The sequence below is a fragment of the Festucalex cinctus genome, chromosome 1 (assembly GCF_051991245.1).
Source record: "Festucalex cinctus isolate MCC-2025b chromosome 1, RoL_Fcin_1.0, whole genome shotgun sequence".
NCBI classification, from domain to species: Eukaryota; Metazoa; Chordata; class Actinopteri; order Syngnathiformes; family Syngnathidae; genus Festucalex; species Festucalex cinctus.
In genome coordinates this window covers 35127122-35144072 of record NC_135411.1, presented here as the reverse complement: position 1 = coordinate 35144072, position 16951 = coordinate 35127122, and the positions used below count along the sequence as shown (strand labels likewise).

At 39.3% G+C, this 16951-nt stretch overlaps 3 protein-coding genes across 3 annotated transcripts; all 3 read left to right on the top strand.

The window, feature by feature from the left end:
• Positions 1-22: 22 nt before the first annotated feature.
• LOC144025950 (parvalbumin beta-like) lies at positions 23-3289 on the top strand. The gene is made up of 4 exons (XM_077532358.1): positions 23-164; positions 1177-1309; positions 2707-2816; positions 3133-3289. The coding sequence occupies exons 1-4, from the start codon at positions 104-106 to the stop codon at positions 3156-3158; spliced, it is 330 nt and encodes a 109-aa protein (XP_077388484.1). The 5' UTR covers positions 23-103; the 3' UTR covers positions 3159-3289.
• Positions 3290-4324: 1035 nt separating this feature from the next.
• Positions 4325-7081, top strand: LOC144025924 (parvalbumin beta-like). The gene is made up of 5 exons (XM_077532328.1): positions 4325-4386; positions 4954-5023; positions 5120-5252; positions 6508-6617; positions 6702-7081. The coding sequence occupies exons 2-5, from the start codon at positions 4963-4965 to the stop codon at positions 6725-6727; spliced, it is 330 nt and encodes a 109-aa protein (XP_077388454.1). The 5' UTR covers positions 4325-4386; positions 4954-4962; the 3' UTR covers positions 6728-7081.
• A 4278-nt stretch (positions 7082-11359) lies between these two features.
• On the top strand, positions 11360-13843 carry pvalb8 (parvalbumin 8). Its single transcript, XM_077532337.1, has 5 exons — positions 11360-11495; positions 11696-11765; positions 13017-13149; positions 13233-13342; positions 13639-13843. Exons 2-5 carry the CDS (start codon positions 11705-11707, stop codon positions 13662-13664), a joined length of 330 nt encoding a protein of 109 aa, XP_077388463.1. The 5' UTR covers positions 11360-11495; positions 11696-11704; the 3' UTR covers positions 13665-13843.
• Positions 13844-16951: the final 3108 nt, after the last annotated feature.

The following is a 16951-nucleotide window of genomic DNA, read 5'->3' as shown; positions in this document are numbered from 1 at the left end:
ACATGAAAGAAGACACTTTGACGTTTTGATTGTCACCACTTTATGTGATTTTTTGCTTTTTAAACAATTTATGATCTTGTTCATCTTCTTCTAGATAAAAAAAATGGCCTTAGCTGGTTTCCTCACCCAAGCCGACATAAAAGCAGCTCTGGATGGCTGTGCAGGTAATATATCTATACATTATCTATATTCGTCTCCCAACATTAGCTATATCTGCATGGGCCATTCCACTGAATTTGTTCCTCACTTGTAGCACTGTGAAAATCAACTCACATGTTTGCGTCTTTTCAACTCAAAATCTGATACTGCCTCATAATGTGCACTGGCCATCTCGGGTAACTTTATTTCATTACGTCATTGTTTATTGTTTGAAAGGCAGGGCAAGGTTTGAGCATAGAATTAGAAAATATGCATGAAAACGTGGCATTTATGCAAGTAACAGGTTGATACTATATGATGAGCTAAATAGAATAAGGTGAAATTGTAACTCTCAAGTCATAATTGGAATTGACAATTCTGAACATCCGGACATTTCTTATATTTCCACAATGCAACACTTCATTTCCATGGCATATTTTATTACTTTTGTCTTTGACTAGCATACACACCACGGGCATATTGTTATAGTAGTCAAACAACATTTTATCTCATTTTCAAATCCAAATAATCCTCACAAATCAAATTACACCGATCAAAAGTCCAATGAGCAGAAATTGTCCTTTCACCGAGGATAAATGTTGCATTTTCATTTGAGGAAAGTGACAAATTGGGTTTTAAATTAAATCCTACTTGGATTGTGTCAGTTCTGAACTCAAAGCATTCAAGGCAAATGAAAATACAAGACATATGTTCATGTGACACAATGTGATTTGGAATGACTGCGTTAACCAGAACAACAACGAATCTATCTATCTATCTATCTATCTATCTATCTATCTATCTATCTATCTATCTATCTATCTATCTATCTATCTATCTATCTATCTATCTATCTATCTATCTATCTATCTATCTATCTATCTATCTATCTATCTATCTATCTATCTATCTATCTATCTATCTATCTATCTATCTATCTATCTATCTATCTATCTATCTATCTATCTATCTATCTATCTATCAGTTTTATTGGTGTTGCCTATTTATTTTTTTTCCACTTGACTGTTTACTTTGCAGCTGCAGACTCGTTCAACTTCAAGTCATTCTTCAAGGTGTGTGGTCTGACCACCAAGTCTGCCGATGATGTGAAGAAAGCCTTCAAAATCATTGACCAGGACAACAGCGGCTTCATTGAGGAGGAGGAGCTCAAGTAAGATGTCCAAACACGGACAAAACGTACAGCAACAATAGATCAAACCACCAGACCCCAACAATAAGCTGTTGCCACATTTTGCCGTGTTTGATGACAGTTACCTCCTTTTTCAATACAACAGCATTAATGGAGATGAAAGGAGACTTTGAATTCATGATAGTAGAAGAAAAAAAAAAAAGTATTTCGTATGGTTATAAGTTGCCACGAGGCAGGTGCCGATATTACACTGACGGTATGGTAACAGTGAGCAAAAATACTGCTGTGTCACGGAATCACGGTATTAAAATTACAGGTCTAATTTTTTTTCTTTTTTTTTCTTTTACATTTTTAAGTAAGTAAAAGCTTTTTTTTTCTCCATTGAACACAAGCCATCAATCAATCCATCCATCCATCCATCCATCCATCCATCCATCCATCCATCCATCCATCCATCCATCCATTTTCTTGACCGCAGTCCCGCCTCTTCTGTGGCTTGGTTGTTTCTCTATGTGTGCCCTGCGATTGGCTGGCAACCAGTTCAGGGTGTACCCCGCCTACTGCCTGAAGCCAGCTGGGATGGGCTCCACCATACACGACACTTGTAAGGAATAAGTGGTTCAGGAAATGGATGGATTTAAAAAAATAAAATAAAATGTATACAGGTAACTGTCAGTCAGTGATGAACTATTTCAGAGACAATAACTCAGTTAAAAATAGCAATCCATCCATCCATCCATCCATTTTCTTGACCGCTTATTCCTCACAAGGGTTGCGGGGGCTGCTGGCACCTATCTCAGCTGGCTCTGGGCAGTAGGCGGGGGACACCCTGGACTGGTTGCCAGCCAATCGCAGGGCACACAGAGACGAACAACCATCCACACTCACACGCACACACACACCCTAGGGACAATTCGGAGCGCCCAATTAACCTGCCATGCATGTCTTTGGAATGTGGGAGGAGACCGGAGTACCCGGAGAAGACCCACGCGGGGACGGGGAGAACATGCAAACTCCACCCAGGAAGGTCCGAGCCTGGACTCGAACCGGAGACCTCAGAACTGGGAAGCGGACGTGCTAACCACTAGACTACCGTGCCACCATAGCAATACAAGTAAAAAAATAAATAACATTTTGAATTAAGTCCTTTAAAATAGTATATATATTTGAATATATTTGCATACTCTGCGATTGGCTGGCAACCAGTCCAGGGTGTCCCCCGCCTACTGCCCAGAGCCAGCTGAGATAGGCGCCAGCAGCCCCCGCGACCCTTGTGAGGAATAAGCGGTCAAGAAAATGGATGGATGGATGGATGGATATTTGCATACTTTTTTAAAAATATGATATATTTCATTTTGTAAAATATGCCAATTCATTTTTCCCAGAAGAGTGTTAACGAGTGTTTTCCTGCTTTGTAGGCTGTTCCTGCAGAACTTCTGTGCATCTGCCAGGGTGCTCACTGACAAAGAAACCAAAGCCTTCCTAGCCGCCGCTGATGAGGATGGCGATGGCATGATCGGAATTGAGGGTAAGACGTTGTTCAGTACTTGTCCGAACACTCACGCAACAATGGATTTTGGTCTAAATACTGGGTTTCGAATGAAATAGAACCATGGCTAAACAATTCGAATTGGAGTCAGCACTCATTAGCCTACATGTCATTTGGAAAATAAAATGTAAACAGATCCAATAGAAATCCCAAGATTTCCAAGCCATTAATATTCTAGTCAAAAATCACAAAACTATAAAAAGTAATCCAAAGTTAAACATAACGGAAAGCCAACATAACTTGCTATTGGTTAGCCACCAAAGCGCTCCCTAATTTCTGTTTCCTTCTGCGACAGAATTTACTGCCCTCGTCAAGGCATAAATTCGCCCTGACCAAGATCCTCTTGATTTCATGGACGTCCTCGCTGAATGCGGTAATCATCAGCTGAAAGAACTTTTTTTTTTTTTAGCTTATTTATGAGTTGCCTGCGGACTATTTCTCAACATTGGAGAACATCCTTTCACTGCTGTGTGTGAATGTTCTGAAACTTGTGCAAGTTGTACACCATCTGCACTTTTGAGGCAGAGTGAAAAAATGGGAATAAATACTCTCTTGGTGTCAAAATCATCTCTCTTGTGGCCTGCTTGTTTGTGCACCGAGAGACAGTCGACACGCATGCAGACAGTGATGATGTCATTGGAATGGGCTCGGGAATTTGGCAGGGAAAAACAGCGACTGCACCTGCCAGGCTTTTTGAATACAAGAGGTTAATCGTGCAAGTGACCTCGCCGGCGCTTGTTTTCTTAATTGGTTTGTGGTGCCACACATACTGGATACAGTTCCAGTGGTATGGAGATTTCCATTGGGGCTTGTCCAGTTCAATTCAAAACCTATTTTCTGTTTTTACTCTCATTGTGCGAGCCCCGCAGTGCAGCCTTGCACGAGAAGAATCTTGGACAGCTCAGCCCCTATCAAATTCAGGCTCTCTTTGGGGCTCGTTAGCGTTAAATGTGACAGCTGCCAAGTGAGACCCCCAACATGGGACAGTAGTGCCACCTAGATGTGAATAATAATCTCCAACGTCAAGGCCAAAATCATTGTTGGACTTTCCGTTTATTCTCCTAGGGGTGCAACATCAGCTATTCACAGTGCAGTTGGGATCCTCTCATCTGCAAAGTTGTTGCCATTTACAACTGAACGCTGGCCTGCCCATTCAAAATCAAAGTTACACTTGTTAAATATGGATGTGTGTTGCCAGCACCACTTCGAATTCGTCCCCCACCCCATAGCCTGGCGGCGCACTATTCTTAGCAAGGAAGGGCTGAAGGGGGGTGACCACAGACTTCTTCAAACGCACCTTTTAAGCGTCTTCGTTTGTGAAACTTTAAAAATAGAGCGTTCCCTGGCTACGGGACAAAATGTTCACCCCCCCCCTACACCTCCCCTCGCCCCCTCCCCATTTCAGCGGTGTCAATTATCCAGTGGCTCAGATTTCGATGGGGTGAACCTATAAAAGGTCAGCGGTGACGCCGGGGCGATCACTGCAGTCGACTCCCCGACTCCTGTCCCGCATCATCCGTACCGTCAAAAAACAAAGACCCCCTCAGAGGTGAGTTTGATTCGGCAAGACGTTAAATGTTGAAGGAGATTTTTTTTTTTAAGGCATACCATGAAATTGGAAGGATAAGCGTCCACTGCTTTACGAAGATGCGTCGCTCTTGACACCTATTGAGTTACAAACTCACATGTGACTTGTCATTCACAATGTCCATTTGATGGCAATAGAATTGACAAATTATAGCATGTTTAGTATAGTCAAGAAAAAAACTTCCTCTGGGTGGAAAAGTGCATGATAGGCCATATCGATTGATGCGGTAGTCCATTCTTGGGGACCTGAAACAAATCGAAACAAATCGAATCAAATCGAATCATAGGTTTCCCACCTATATGATTAGCCAACGGCAACTGTATTCAATAGATTAAAAAAAAAAAGTTAATCTATATAACTAACTGTAATGGTGATATTTTACTGTATGCTGCGGTGACACCTAATTATAGGATCATCTCATCTACACATTACATGGCATATGCAAGTTAATATAAATGGAACGTTGATGACTCACTATGGCTCATTTGCAGTATCCGTCCCTAATGCTACATTTTGATTCGAAAACAGCATATCACAATGGCCCTGCACGGTATACTGCATGATGCTGAGGTCGCTGCAGCCCTGGATGGATGCAAAGGTGGCAAGAAAACTCACCTTTACACACACAAACCAACTATGTTTGCACACGAAAGACTCTTATGTGAATGATGCTGACATCCAACTTGAAATTCAGACGCCGGATCGTTCGACCACAAGAAGTTCTTCAAGACCTGCGGCCTGGCTGGCAAGTCCACAAAAGACTTGAAGGAGGCTTTTGACATCATTGACCAGGACAAGAGTGGTTACATTGAGGAGGAGGAGCTCAAGTAAGATAACAGCCACAAAATATTGGACACACTTTATAACACCATCTTATGTGATAAGGGTCTTGCCATAAACATACATTTAATGCTCGCAACATTTCAAAGCACTTCTCTGATGTTTAATTGACTCACTATTGTCACAAATGACTGACAGTGACATAGGATATTTCAAATGGCTCAAAAACGTATTATGAGCTGGGTTAGCCAAACTGCCTGTTTTTCATACTTTAAGGTTAGTTGTGCTGCTGTTAATGACACCCACATACAATCGACGACACTTCTCACAATACAATTTTCCTCATCCTATTTGGCATAACAATACAATCGGGAATATAAAATACAATTTATTGATATTATGTATTTATTAAATTTTTAAACAATTAAATAATTAAAAAAATATATATATATATACACCCCTAAAATCTTGGTCAATTTTACCCAACATTTATGTGTTTTCTGTTCAGGTTGCTTTGTACAAAAATTGGTTGTTTGGTACAAAACAACCCAGAAAGTTGAGTCAAATTTTTTGACCTAAATTGGGTTGTTTTTGAACCAGTAGTTTTAAGTATCATGTATCACGTATTCACTTATGCTGATACTGCAAAAATAGCTAATAAGTAGAATCAAAAGGAACCAATCCAATCAAACATATTAATCAATAAATAATAATATATTTAAGTATACATTAGTTATAAATTAAAGAATGATATTATTTATTTATTTATTTATTTATTTATTTAATGTCACCATTATTTAACGAGGAAAATCCCATTGAGATTCGCAGATCTTTTTTTTCAAGGGAGTCCTGACTAAGAGGCACACTACAACACAACTCAACATTACATGCAGTTAAAACAGTAAATTAAAAACAGCAACAGGTTAATTACTTCATTTCCAGGTCCTTTAAAATGGCATTAAACTGAGACAAATAATCAAAAAATAATGGTAGTTTTTTTTTTTTTTTAGGTATGTCTAAAAAATAACTATAAAAATAGCAAATGAAAAATATTGAAAATAAAAAATTAAAAAAATATATGAATACATAAATAATGAAATAAATACATATACAAATCGAATAAATTAAAAAAATATATAAAAATAAGTAAATAAATTGAAAAACAATACGAACAAAGCAAAAGATGCAATCAAATATAAATAAACATAATTAAAAACAAATAGCAACGACGAATAATAAAAAATGAGGCAGCTGCTGATGCGTCGTCGATGACGTCATTAACGACGATGCGCGTGTCCGCAGGCTGTTCCTGCAGAACTTCAAGCACGGTGCGCGCACCCTGAATGACGCCGAGACCAAGGCCTTCCTCAAGGCCGGTGACACCGACGGCGACGGCAAGATTGGCGTTGATGGTACGACAATCATTCTGCGCATGCGTTCCCGGTGTGCAAATCAATGCTGACTTTTTGTTCTCTTGTGTCTTCCCCCGTCCGCAGAGTTCACCCACTTGGTTAATGCGTAAAGTGGCAAGTGACCAACAGCACCCGCTCTCATGGAACAACAACGCCCACCTCCCCCCTTTTCATCTGAAATACAAATCATTTTTATACATTTGCTCAAGAGACGTTTCCTCCTACGCAACACACACTGTCCAACAAAATGATGATTGTGATTGTCGTTCGGTTGTGTTCATGTCTTAAATATGAATTTTGCTTCTTGTAAAATCTATGCACTTTCCAGGAACGTACGGTAGGGAAGAATAAATATTCGTTTTCTTCGGTCGCTCGGTCTTATCGGAGGTTCATCATGTGTCTTTTCAACTATGTGACAATCTGACTGAAAAAGCACCGAATAAACTTGAGGACAGGAAAACTAACACGTTACTTGCCATTTAATCACGCTCCATGAAAAAGAATTTTGCATATCAAATCAAAAGACTTTACACTTGGCCACCAGGTGGCGCCAGCTCCACTGAATTGGAAGGAATGCGCCTGAAAAAAGTAATAGATAAACCTATCAATCCTCTTGAAACAAGGCGTCCTCGCCTATCTTTAGTTTCCAGCTTTTTCGACACAAAAGTCATTATGATAGGAATTAAATAAAGATAATCAAATAATGTCCGGGACCACCCCCCTAAAATAATGACACATTTTTAAAATATTAAAGTCCAAAACAGAGTATCGTCCTTCCAACACGTGACACATTTTCTTTTCGTGTGTGTGTTGTGCAGATGCAGCTCAGATTTCTCACATTTAGGACTTTTTTATTTATTTATTTATTTTTAAGGGGTGCCAAAGTAACCAGGTAGCGCAACATGTTTGTGCTTTTTGTGCATATGAGAATGCATGAAAACAATTCTTAATGCAAAATCCAGTGGAATATGTAGTACATTGTAATTAAGCCCCCTCATTATTTGTCAGGTAAATTTAATTTCTAGTGCCACTGTAATCTTATGCACACATTGAACAATAACACACAACTTAAATGAGAGAAAACTTACTTAAATGATTTCATTGAAATTTACTGCACATGAAAGTTAAATAAAAATGTACCTAAATAAATATTTCAAAACAAACAGTTCTTACACATTAAATGCAAATGTATTGAACCTTTGCAGTCTAAATACATTTGAATATTTTAGAATTTATTTCATAGTCATTTAATAAATTATTTAGATCACATGAACGCACTCCACCAATTTCAATATTATTTCTATGGTAAAGATTGTTCATTTATACCTTATATTACGCAATAATAATAAATAATAATAATAATAATAGTAATAATAATAATAATAATAATAATATGGTGAATTTAAGGTTTTCATCAGATAAGCTATACCGTAAACCTCATAGTTATATTTCAAAAATATTAATATACTGTATAGTTTACTTTTGTATAAAACAAGCCTGGGAAAATTTCAGAGACCATTCATACTGATCATTTTTCATTTTCTACAAATTAATGGCATTAATTAATTCATGACTACCTTTGCTTTTGAAGTCCTAATAAATAGCTACAAGTCTGTCTGAGAGTATGAACGGAAGGCGGGACATCTATGTGGCCTAATGTTCCAGAAGCCAGGACGGTGTGGGGGAGCATTAGCAAATGTAAATGAATAAATGATCGTCGGTAACAGAATAGCGTGCAAAGGTATCTCCTTGGCACATGACATCATGCAGCGACTGCACTGCGGTGGGTTGAGTCCAGCTGTCGATCCGGTGTCCCCACCGCCGCTTGTCTCTTTTCTGAGGGACACGATTGAGTTTCTCCCTCGGCTTCCTCACCGCTAACGAAACAAGGAGGCTGTCAATTGGACCAAGTTGCCATGTGGACTTTTGCGATTAAGATAGTTTGGCAATGATGAAGGATATGAGCATATTTTCAGTTATGTGTCATGCTCCCTCTTATGTGTTCCAGTTAAGAAGAAGTTAAGTTTAGTTCCGCATACTCATGATATACTGTCCAAGGTGTGCCCAAAGTAGGTCGTAAGTAGTGAGCAAGTATGAGTTTAATTCATTTTGTGACCGAACCCGTATATACGTAATCTGGTGTGATAAGGGACTGCCAGATAATAAGGCATGCATTTTTCCAGATTTTTTTTTCTTTTTTTCCCACAAACAAAAAATGTATTTGGAGGCTCTCAGGTCTTAGTATGAACGTAATGACACCTCAGGTTGCTGAATTCCCCAGCTGCAGGTCAGCTCCTGCAAACACGACAGGCGTCCATGCACAAAAGAATAAAGTAATCCCCCACCCACATATTTTACACTCTTTCTGTAATACCACAAGAAAACTCTCGTAGAAAAGTAGAATGTTCTGTTTGTATGTGTTGCTCCATTTGTGATTAAAATTGGCCAGCGTTTGAAGGTTTAGCATTACCACAATATTGATGCTAATTTCCCATTAGCATTGAGCTAGCTGACTTTCATTAGACGAAATGATATAGTTAGTTTGAACCACGATGAGCAGGTGTTCATACTGTACTCCTGCTTTGGGATATTCTCCATGAAGAGCTTGGTTGCAGATTGTAAACATGACATTTGGAAAAGGAAAGGCCAACATCCCCACAGGGGTGCATATGCACACGTTTGCCAAACTGTTTATCTCATGTTGTCACCACTTTGCTCAACCCCGTGACTCCCTTATGAACGAGAGGGACACATCCCATTATCATCATCATCATTGTAATCATCATCAGCTGCAGCAGAAGCAACAGCAGCATGTTAGGGGACACCAACTGCAGTGGGTGACTTTTCATCCCTTAATCAGCACAGATGACAAGGCTATTCTGCGACAGGCTGAAAAAAGATGATGCTCAGCAGTTGTCATGTGTATGTGGGGATTACTTGGGAGCAGGAAAACACACGTTATATCTATGTTATTCCGCTTAAATATAGGAAAATAAAAGTCATAAAAAATGGACTGTACACTGTATGTCAAAGGTGGTTTAATTGCAGTTTCATTATTATTATTATCTTATTCTGATTTCTGATTGATTAGCTGTATCAAAATAGTTATACCGCTTCTGTGTATACATTTTGGTTAAAGTGAAGTCATTAAAAGAGATTCCTTGCCTTATAAAACATGACACATTTGTTAAATAAGTGCATTTTAATCAATACTACCGATACCAGCAATTCAGTGGAGTGTAAAATGCATGAGTAGAATGGAAAATTGTCACCAAAATTCACATGCACATCTGTACACATGTCAACTTCAATCCCTGAAAATATCAAAACAGTTGCAACAGCATCTTTTATTTTATTGGCATTAATGTTTTGTCTCACTGCACAGTGCTCAAGAGTTTACATACCCTGAGGGTATGCAAACTTTCAAGCACAACTGCACATACATACAGAGTAATTTGACATGGGTTGATTATCAGTTTGATGGTTTGCAGTGGTTTTAAAAAGTCAAGGTTTCATTAAAACCACTTATACTGGCTGTCAGCAGAAAGTGTGAGGCGACTTTTAAGCAGGGAAATATATTACTGGGTGCTTGCAGAGTCGAGTCAACGAGTCACCTCAGAGAGGGGAGGCATGAGAAGCTATGCATGGAGGAGGAGGAAGAGGGAGGGTGCAAGACGAAAGAGACATGTGCAGACCTGGCCTTTTTGCTCTGTTGATTAATGTGCATTGTCCTAAAATAATAATAATAATAATAATAATAATAATAATAATAATAATAATAATAATAATAATAGAATGAGAAAAATGGTCCCAGCGGGTACTAGTTAGCCCCAAGGACAACATGACTAGCCCACAGGTCTATTTTAAAAAATAGCTTACCAGTACAGTAATAGGAAACTGTGACTTTCGAAGAAGAATTAAAACAGAGGCAGAATAGCATTTATTTATTTTTGCTTAAAAATAAAATAGATTCTGCCCAATGAAAAAAAAATGCTGTTTTTATTTACCCAATTATTTTAAATATTTATTTAATCATCATCATCATCATCATCATCATCATCATCATCATCATAGAGAAAGCACGTTATGGTCAATTTTTTTTTTAACTTGCCATAATCCATTTTAAACAGGGGTTGGTTAATTACACTAGCTTCCCTTCACCTCCTTGATAGTTGTAGCCTATTATTGACTGTCAGTTGTCTTAACAGAAATAAATACATACGTTAAATATGGATGACTGCTTTACTTAATTGTATGAATTATTTTGGTGAGTTTTGAGCACTTGCTGCCAAAAAAGTATTTGCATGTACCTTGGAGAGGAGAATATATTTAAATTAAATAAGTCAAATTTCAACCAAAGGTGCAATTTGTATTGCCATTCTGTGTTTAAAAAGTCCACAAAGAGACATCTTGTAATGTGTTTTGGTGCTGGGACTGCTGCCTGTAAAACGATATGTCCAAGTGGTGGGGTAGGGTGGTGAGTTTGTTCAGGACTAAAAGTGTTTTTTGTTGTTGTTGTTTTTTGCATTGTGTACTCATAAAGTAGACAAGCAAGGAGGTTGCGTGTGCGTGTGCCTACAATTGGGAGTGTCGCGCGGGTGGGAGTGGAAGATACTTTTGAACAAGGGCGTTCCGCATGTCCACGGGTCCCATCTCTTAGGCCGTGGGCGTTTATAAATAGTAAAGGTTAATTAGGTAGCTGGGAAACTGGATCGGGGCGGCCAGTTAGAATTTGATCCACCGACAGGTAACTCAAGTGAAGCCCATTGTCAGTGCAGCCGGGCCTATATAAGCCACCTTGACGGACGGCAGTCACCACTCAGACCAACATCCTCTCTGCTACATCAACAACAACTGGCCCATCAGCCTCCTCACCTGGTAAGTTGGACATTGGTGTTGTATGGTGAAGTTGATTATTTGTATCCTATAGTTCATTATTTGATTATCAGGCAAGAAGGAACTTTCCATCGCTTTCTGACTATTGACACTTTTTGCCCCTGCAGTATGCCGATTATACATATTGCCCCTGCAATATGATAACGATTCAATGATGATTCAAGTTTTGCATGCACCTGCAGGTAAAGAACATGTCGCTGTCATCTATCCTCTCTGCTGATGCCATCGCCACTGCGATCAAGGACTGCCAAGGTATCAGCTTGCACCTCATCATCACTGTCTTTTTCATTTGTGTGCATCTGTCTCATTCAGTGTTTGTGTAATTTTGTCCTGCTCGATACATGTTGGGCTGTCCCTTGAACAATATGTGTAGATATTAGTTGTCGAGCCAGATTCCAAAAGGATTTAACTGATGAAAAGGACATATATAGCTGGGAAAGATTAATGCGTGTTTCAAAATGTACATTTCACATGGTTGCTGTTGCACAAATAATGCAAATTTGAAAGGACAGCAGAAGTACATATCCTGGAGGGGAGGCAAATACAAGCCACAGTTGTCACCTGATTGCGACATTAGAACATTCAACGAACTCACTGTACCGTACAACATGTATAATACAATGCAGCACAATAATATACATGACAAGCACTGTATCTGTATCAAAAATTAGGCTACTTATTATTATATGGTTGCAGTACAGTGGATTCAGCTATTTACATGCTAGGAGGGACATAGCCAAATGGCGAAAACTCAATACGAATTGTAAATAATGAATACCTAAATAATTGACGCTCTCGTATAATTGGCCTGAAAAAAATATTTATGGTGAAAGGGTCAGGTCATAAAAAAAAAATCATAATTAGAAAGAAATCATGTAAAAACAAACAATGATGAGTGGTGGATCAGTGGTGTGACAGGATGTATAAAAATGTTAATAAGCCGGGCAATGGGTAGAAAAAAAAAAATGCTAAGCGGGGACCAATTAAAAGAGAAAATGTGAATAAGCAGGGGATAGGTTAAAAAAATACTACCAAGTGGGAAATTGGGTAAAAAAAACAAAAAAAAAAAACAAAAAAAAACGCACAATTAAGCGTGGTTTCTGTGATTAACAGGAGGCAGGTTCCTCACAAAAACAATCTGTGAATAAGCGAATAATAAAAATCAGAAAATAGGTGAAAGTTTGACAATGTGGTGCTTCATTGAAGCAGAACTTCATCTTTTCAACTCAGTTAGAATGAGACTGTAACCAGGCGTTGCTTATGAATTGCAAAAATTTGCAATTAACATCTGTTAAAAGGAGGCCTCGGACGACCATTGTCCAAATGATGTTCCTTGACTCACTTCAACATAGCACCAAGATGCCACCAGATTGGCCAAAGTAATACTACTGGCCTGAGCACAAACGTGTGCAAATATTGCAACTATTCACCATAAATTGACTTGACAGAATTATCCAGACAATGTTGTTAACGCTGCTCTGTTTATCTACTTCCTGGCTTTAGCCCCAGATTCTTTCTGCCCCAAGAAGTTCTTCCAGCTGTGCGGCCTCGCCAAGAAGAGCCCGCAGGATGTGAAGAAGGTTTTCGGCATCCTGGACAACGACGGGAGCGACTACATTGAGGAGGAGGAGCTCAAGTGAGTCGGATGCCAAATTCGCAACATTACACCCTTCGAGATCGGATTTGCATCTATACAGGTTGGATGTCTGCTGTTTCCAGGTTTTTCCTTCAGAGGTTTTGTTCAGCCGCCCGGGTTTTGACAGATAAAGAGACCAAGGCCTTCCTGAACGCTGCTGATGATGACAGCGACGGTCGCATTGGGGTCGAAGGTACGGGCGATACACAGTTTGGAGAAAAAACTGTGGCAGAATTTTCATTTTCTGCAAATAAATGCTGTAAATGAAACATATTTCTGTTTGGAATTTTAATGTTATGTTGTAAAATAAAACCAAAATGTGCATTTGACTTATACCTATAAATAGTAAAATTGAAGAAACTGAGTATTTTGCAGTGGACTCTTGGTGGGTTTATATTTTTCGTAAGAATGCCAGTTGATTGCATTGCACTCTAATTGCCAGTGTCAGCCTTATTAACAATTCATTCTATTTCTTTTATTTCTCCACAGAGTTCCAAGCTATGGTCCTGTCCTAAACATGCTTTTCACAGCTGTCCCGCATTTTACACGACGTCAAGAACTCCCTTAATTTATGCATCTGGTCCACATCATCATCATCACGGTCCCACTCCTCTTTTGTCGTCAGAATTTACTGCCCAAAGAAATGTATAAGTCATCTGATATACCCATAGAAATAAAAAGGATGAAACCCATGTATCTTGGCTCGTTTAAGTTTTTTCCTTATGAAAGATACAATATTACTTGAAATTTCTCTACTCGTGGTGGAATTCAACACATTCCTGTACCAAAGTTGCAAATGCACAATTGATGAGCTTATGCCGTGCGTGTTTGAATGTGAGTAGAGGAGGTGACCTTGATGAGCACTGGAGTCGTCACTTAGGCTAGATCAAATGTCACCAGACCTCAGCTTTGTAAAATAAAGCCGACCCAACCTGCTGCGCACTTATAAAGCAGCAAAACCAGCACCCATGCATACATAAACACTCTTGAAATAAATGAATCAAAGTCGTATCTCGAAGAATCTCGGTTGTCAGGGATTTGCGATGTGGAGGCAAAAGGAGGATGTAAGCAGGGGAGCAAAGTATTTATTTTAAAAATGGGCAAGCAAGGTCTTTGGAAAACTCAAAATACTGAATTAACAGATTCCCCAAAAAACAAGACTCAAAATCGCAAAAAATAAAAAAATAAAAAAATAATTAAAATAAAATTAAAAAATGTGACAAGAGACAGCAATGAAGCAGCACAGACTTAATGAAAGTAAGGAACTCAATACAAACAAATTAATGAGGCAATTAATTAGGCACACCTGGACAAGATATGAGCGACTGGAGGGAGCCTATTGGGTAGATGCCACAGACTTCCGACTTCCGGGTTTCCCACATCAGCACCGTTTCCGGCCACTGCCACTGCCACTGGCCGCGTTTCAACACTCGCACCCCCACTCCTGCGCCCACCAAACGCATGCTCCCGCCAAAGTGCTTCGGACAACTTAGACACACTACACACTCGCACCCATCGACGGGAATGCGCAACCGAGGGGTACAAAGTATTGGGATGCCATCCACATGGCGCAAACCGGAAGTGGCACAGGTGGAGACGAAAACAGAACGAGTAGACAAAACATGAAAAAGGACACAGGAAACAGTGACATCCATATGGAACAAGCTAAATCGAATCAAAACCAAGCCAACAAAAATACGGATCGTGAAACCTCGATATGTCTGTTTATCTCGCAGGCTACTTCCTGGTTTGCTGATCACGACATACACTTGAACATTTCTGGTTGAAACATGCAGTGCTTTGTCATCTTCAGGTTTTGTGGGATTTGAACTAACAACCACAGTCATCTGCATTCCAAGAACAAATGTGTCAAAATTACAATGGTTGAGTGGTTAGCAGAGCCGAGAGGGAAACAAAAAGGAAATGTGAGCCAACAGGTCAACATTGAATGACTGCATGCAAGAGGACAGCACAACAGGGTCATGTGACAAGTAAGTGTTTTTCTTGAGACGCATAAAGCAAACCTACGGAGCCCCTAAGGTGACATGGTAGAAAAAAAAACCCTTTGTGTTCCCTCGCAAAACATTTTGCGAACATGTGAACAAAAGCGACGTGTAAACAAAGCAGTGGTAAAATACATGCTCCATCCTAGTCGCTTTGGGAAAGCTTTCCCACTGTTTTGTTTCATGTTTACAAACGTTCCATCCTCGTCGCTTTTGTTCACACGGAAGATGACCCGGAAGTGTTTACGGCGCAGCTAAGGTGACATGGTAGGCGAAAAAAATAACTTTGCGTTCCCTCGCAAAACATTTTGAGAACATGTGAACAAAAGCGACGTGTAAACAAAGCAGTGGTAAAATACATGCTCCATCCTAGTCGCTTTGGGAAAGCTTTCCCACTGTTTTGTTTCATGTTTACAAACGTTCCATCCTCGTCGCTTTTGTTCACACGGAAGATGACCCGGAAGTGTTTACGGCGCAGCTAAGGTGACATGGTAGGCGAAAAAAATAACTTTGCGTTCCCTCGCAAAACATTTTGAGAACATGTGAACAAAAGCGACGTGTAAACAAAGCAGTGGTAAAATACATGCTCCATCCTAGTCGCTTTGGGAAAGCTTTCCCACTGTTTTGTTTCATGTTTACAAACGTTCCATCCTCGTCGCTTTTGTTCACATGGAAGATGACCCGGAAGTGTTTACGGCGCAGCTAAGGTAACATGGTAGGCGAAAAAAACAACTTTGCGTTTTGTCGCAAAACAACTTTGCGCTCTCTCGCAGAGATTGCAACGTTTTTTGCGAGGGCACGCAATCTTTGCGATGGAACGCAAAGTTTTTTTTTTTTACCATGTCACCTTAGGGGCTCCGTAGTGGTTATGTAATACATGCCATAAGGCTTCTTAAAGTGACATTGTACACTGAATGAATGAATGAATGAATGAATGAATGAATGAATGAATGAATGAATGAATGAATGATTTTTTTTTTTTTTTACGAATAAGCCTTCTAGACCCCTGACATTGGGGCTTGAATCATGTTATTAGTGAAATGGCCAAATAAATTTAAATTAAAAAAATAAATAAATAAATAAATAAATAAATAGTGGAGTGTGGATGGTTGTTCGTCTCTGTGTGCCCTGCGATCGGCTGGCAACCAATCCAGGGTGTCCCCCGCCCCTGGATGAATTCACCTCAAAAATCTCAAATGTTTTGGATGCTGTTGCTCCTATTAAAACTAAGACCATTTCATCCCGAACTAAAACACCTTGGAGGTGTACTACCAACATAATGACTTTGAAATCTAAATGCAGAAAAGCAGAGCGAAAGTGGAGAAAAACTAAACTCCAAGTTCATTTTGACCTGTACAGACAATGCCTTTGTCATTTTAACCAAGAGTTAGTAATAGCTAGACAACAACACTTTTCTGAAATTATTAGTAGGAACCTCAACAATACACGCACTCTATTTGGCGTGGTTGACAAACTTACAAATCCCCCAAATCAAACAGCGCCAGAACTCCTCTCAACAGATAAATGCAATGAATTTGCCTGCTACTTTAGTGAAAAAGTACAAGCCATCAGGTCAAACATTGTTACAAACCAGCGAAATAACAAAACGATGCTGCACTTAAAATCACCTAGAAATAATTTAATTACCATGACAGAATTTGACTCAGTGGATCAAAATACTGTAGTAGACTTGGTTCAGCAATTGAAACCTTCCACGAGCTGTCTTGACACAATTCCATCTGGCTTTTTCAAAACCATTGTGAAATCTGTTCAGATCGATTTACAACAAATAATTAATT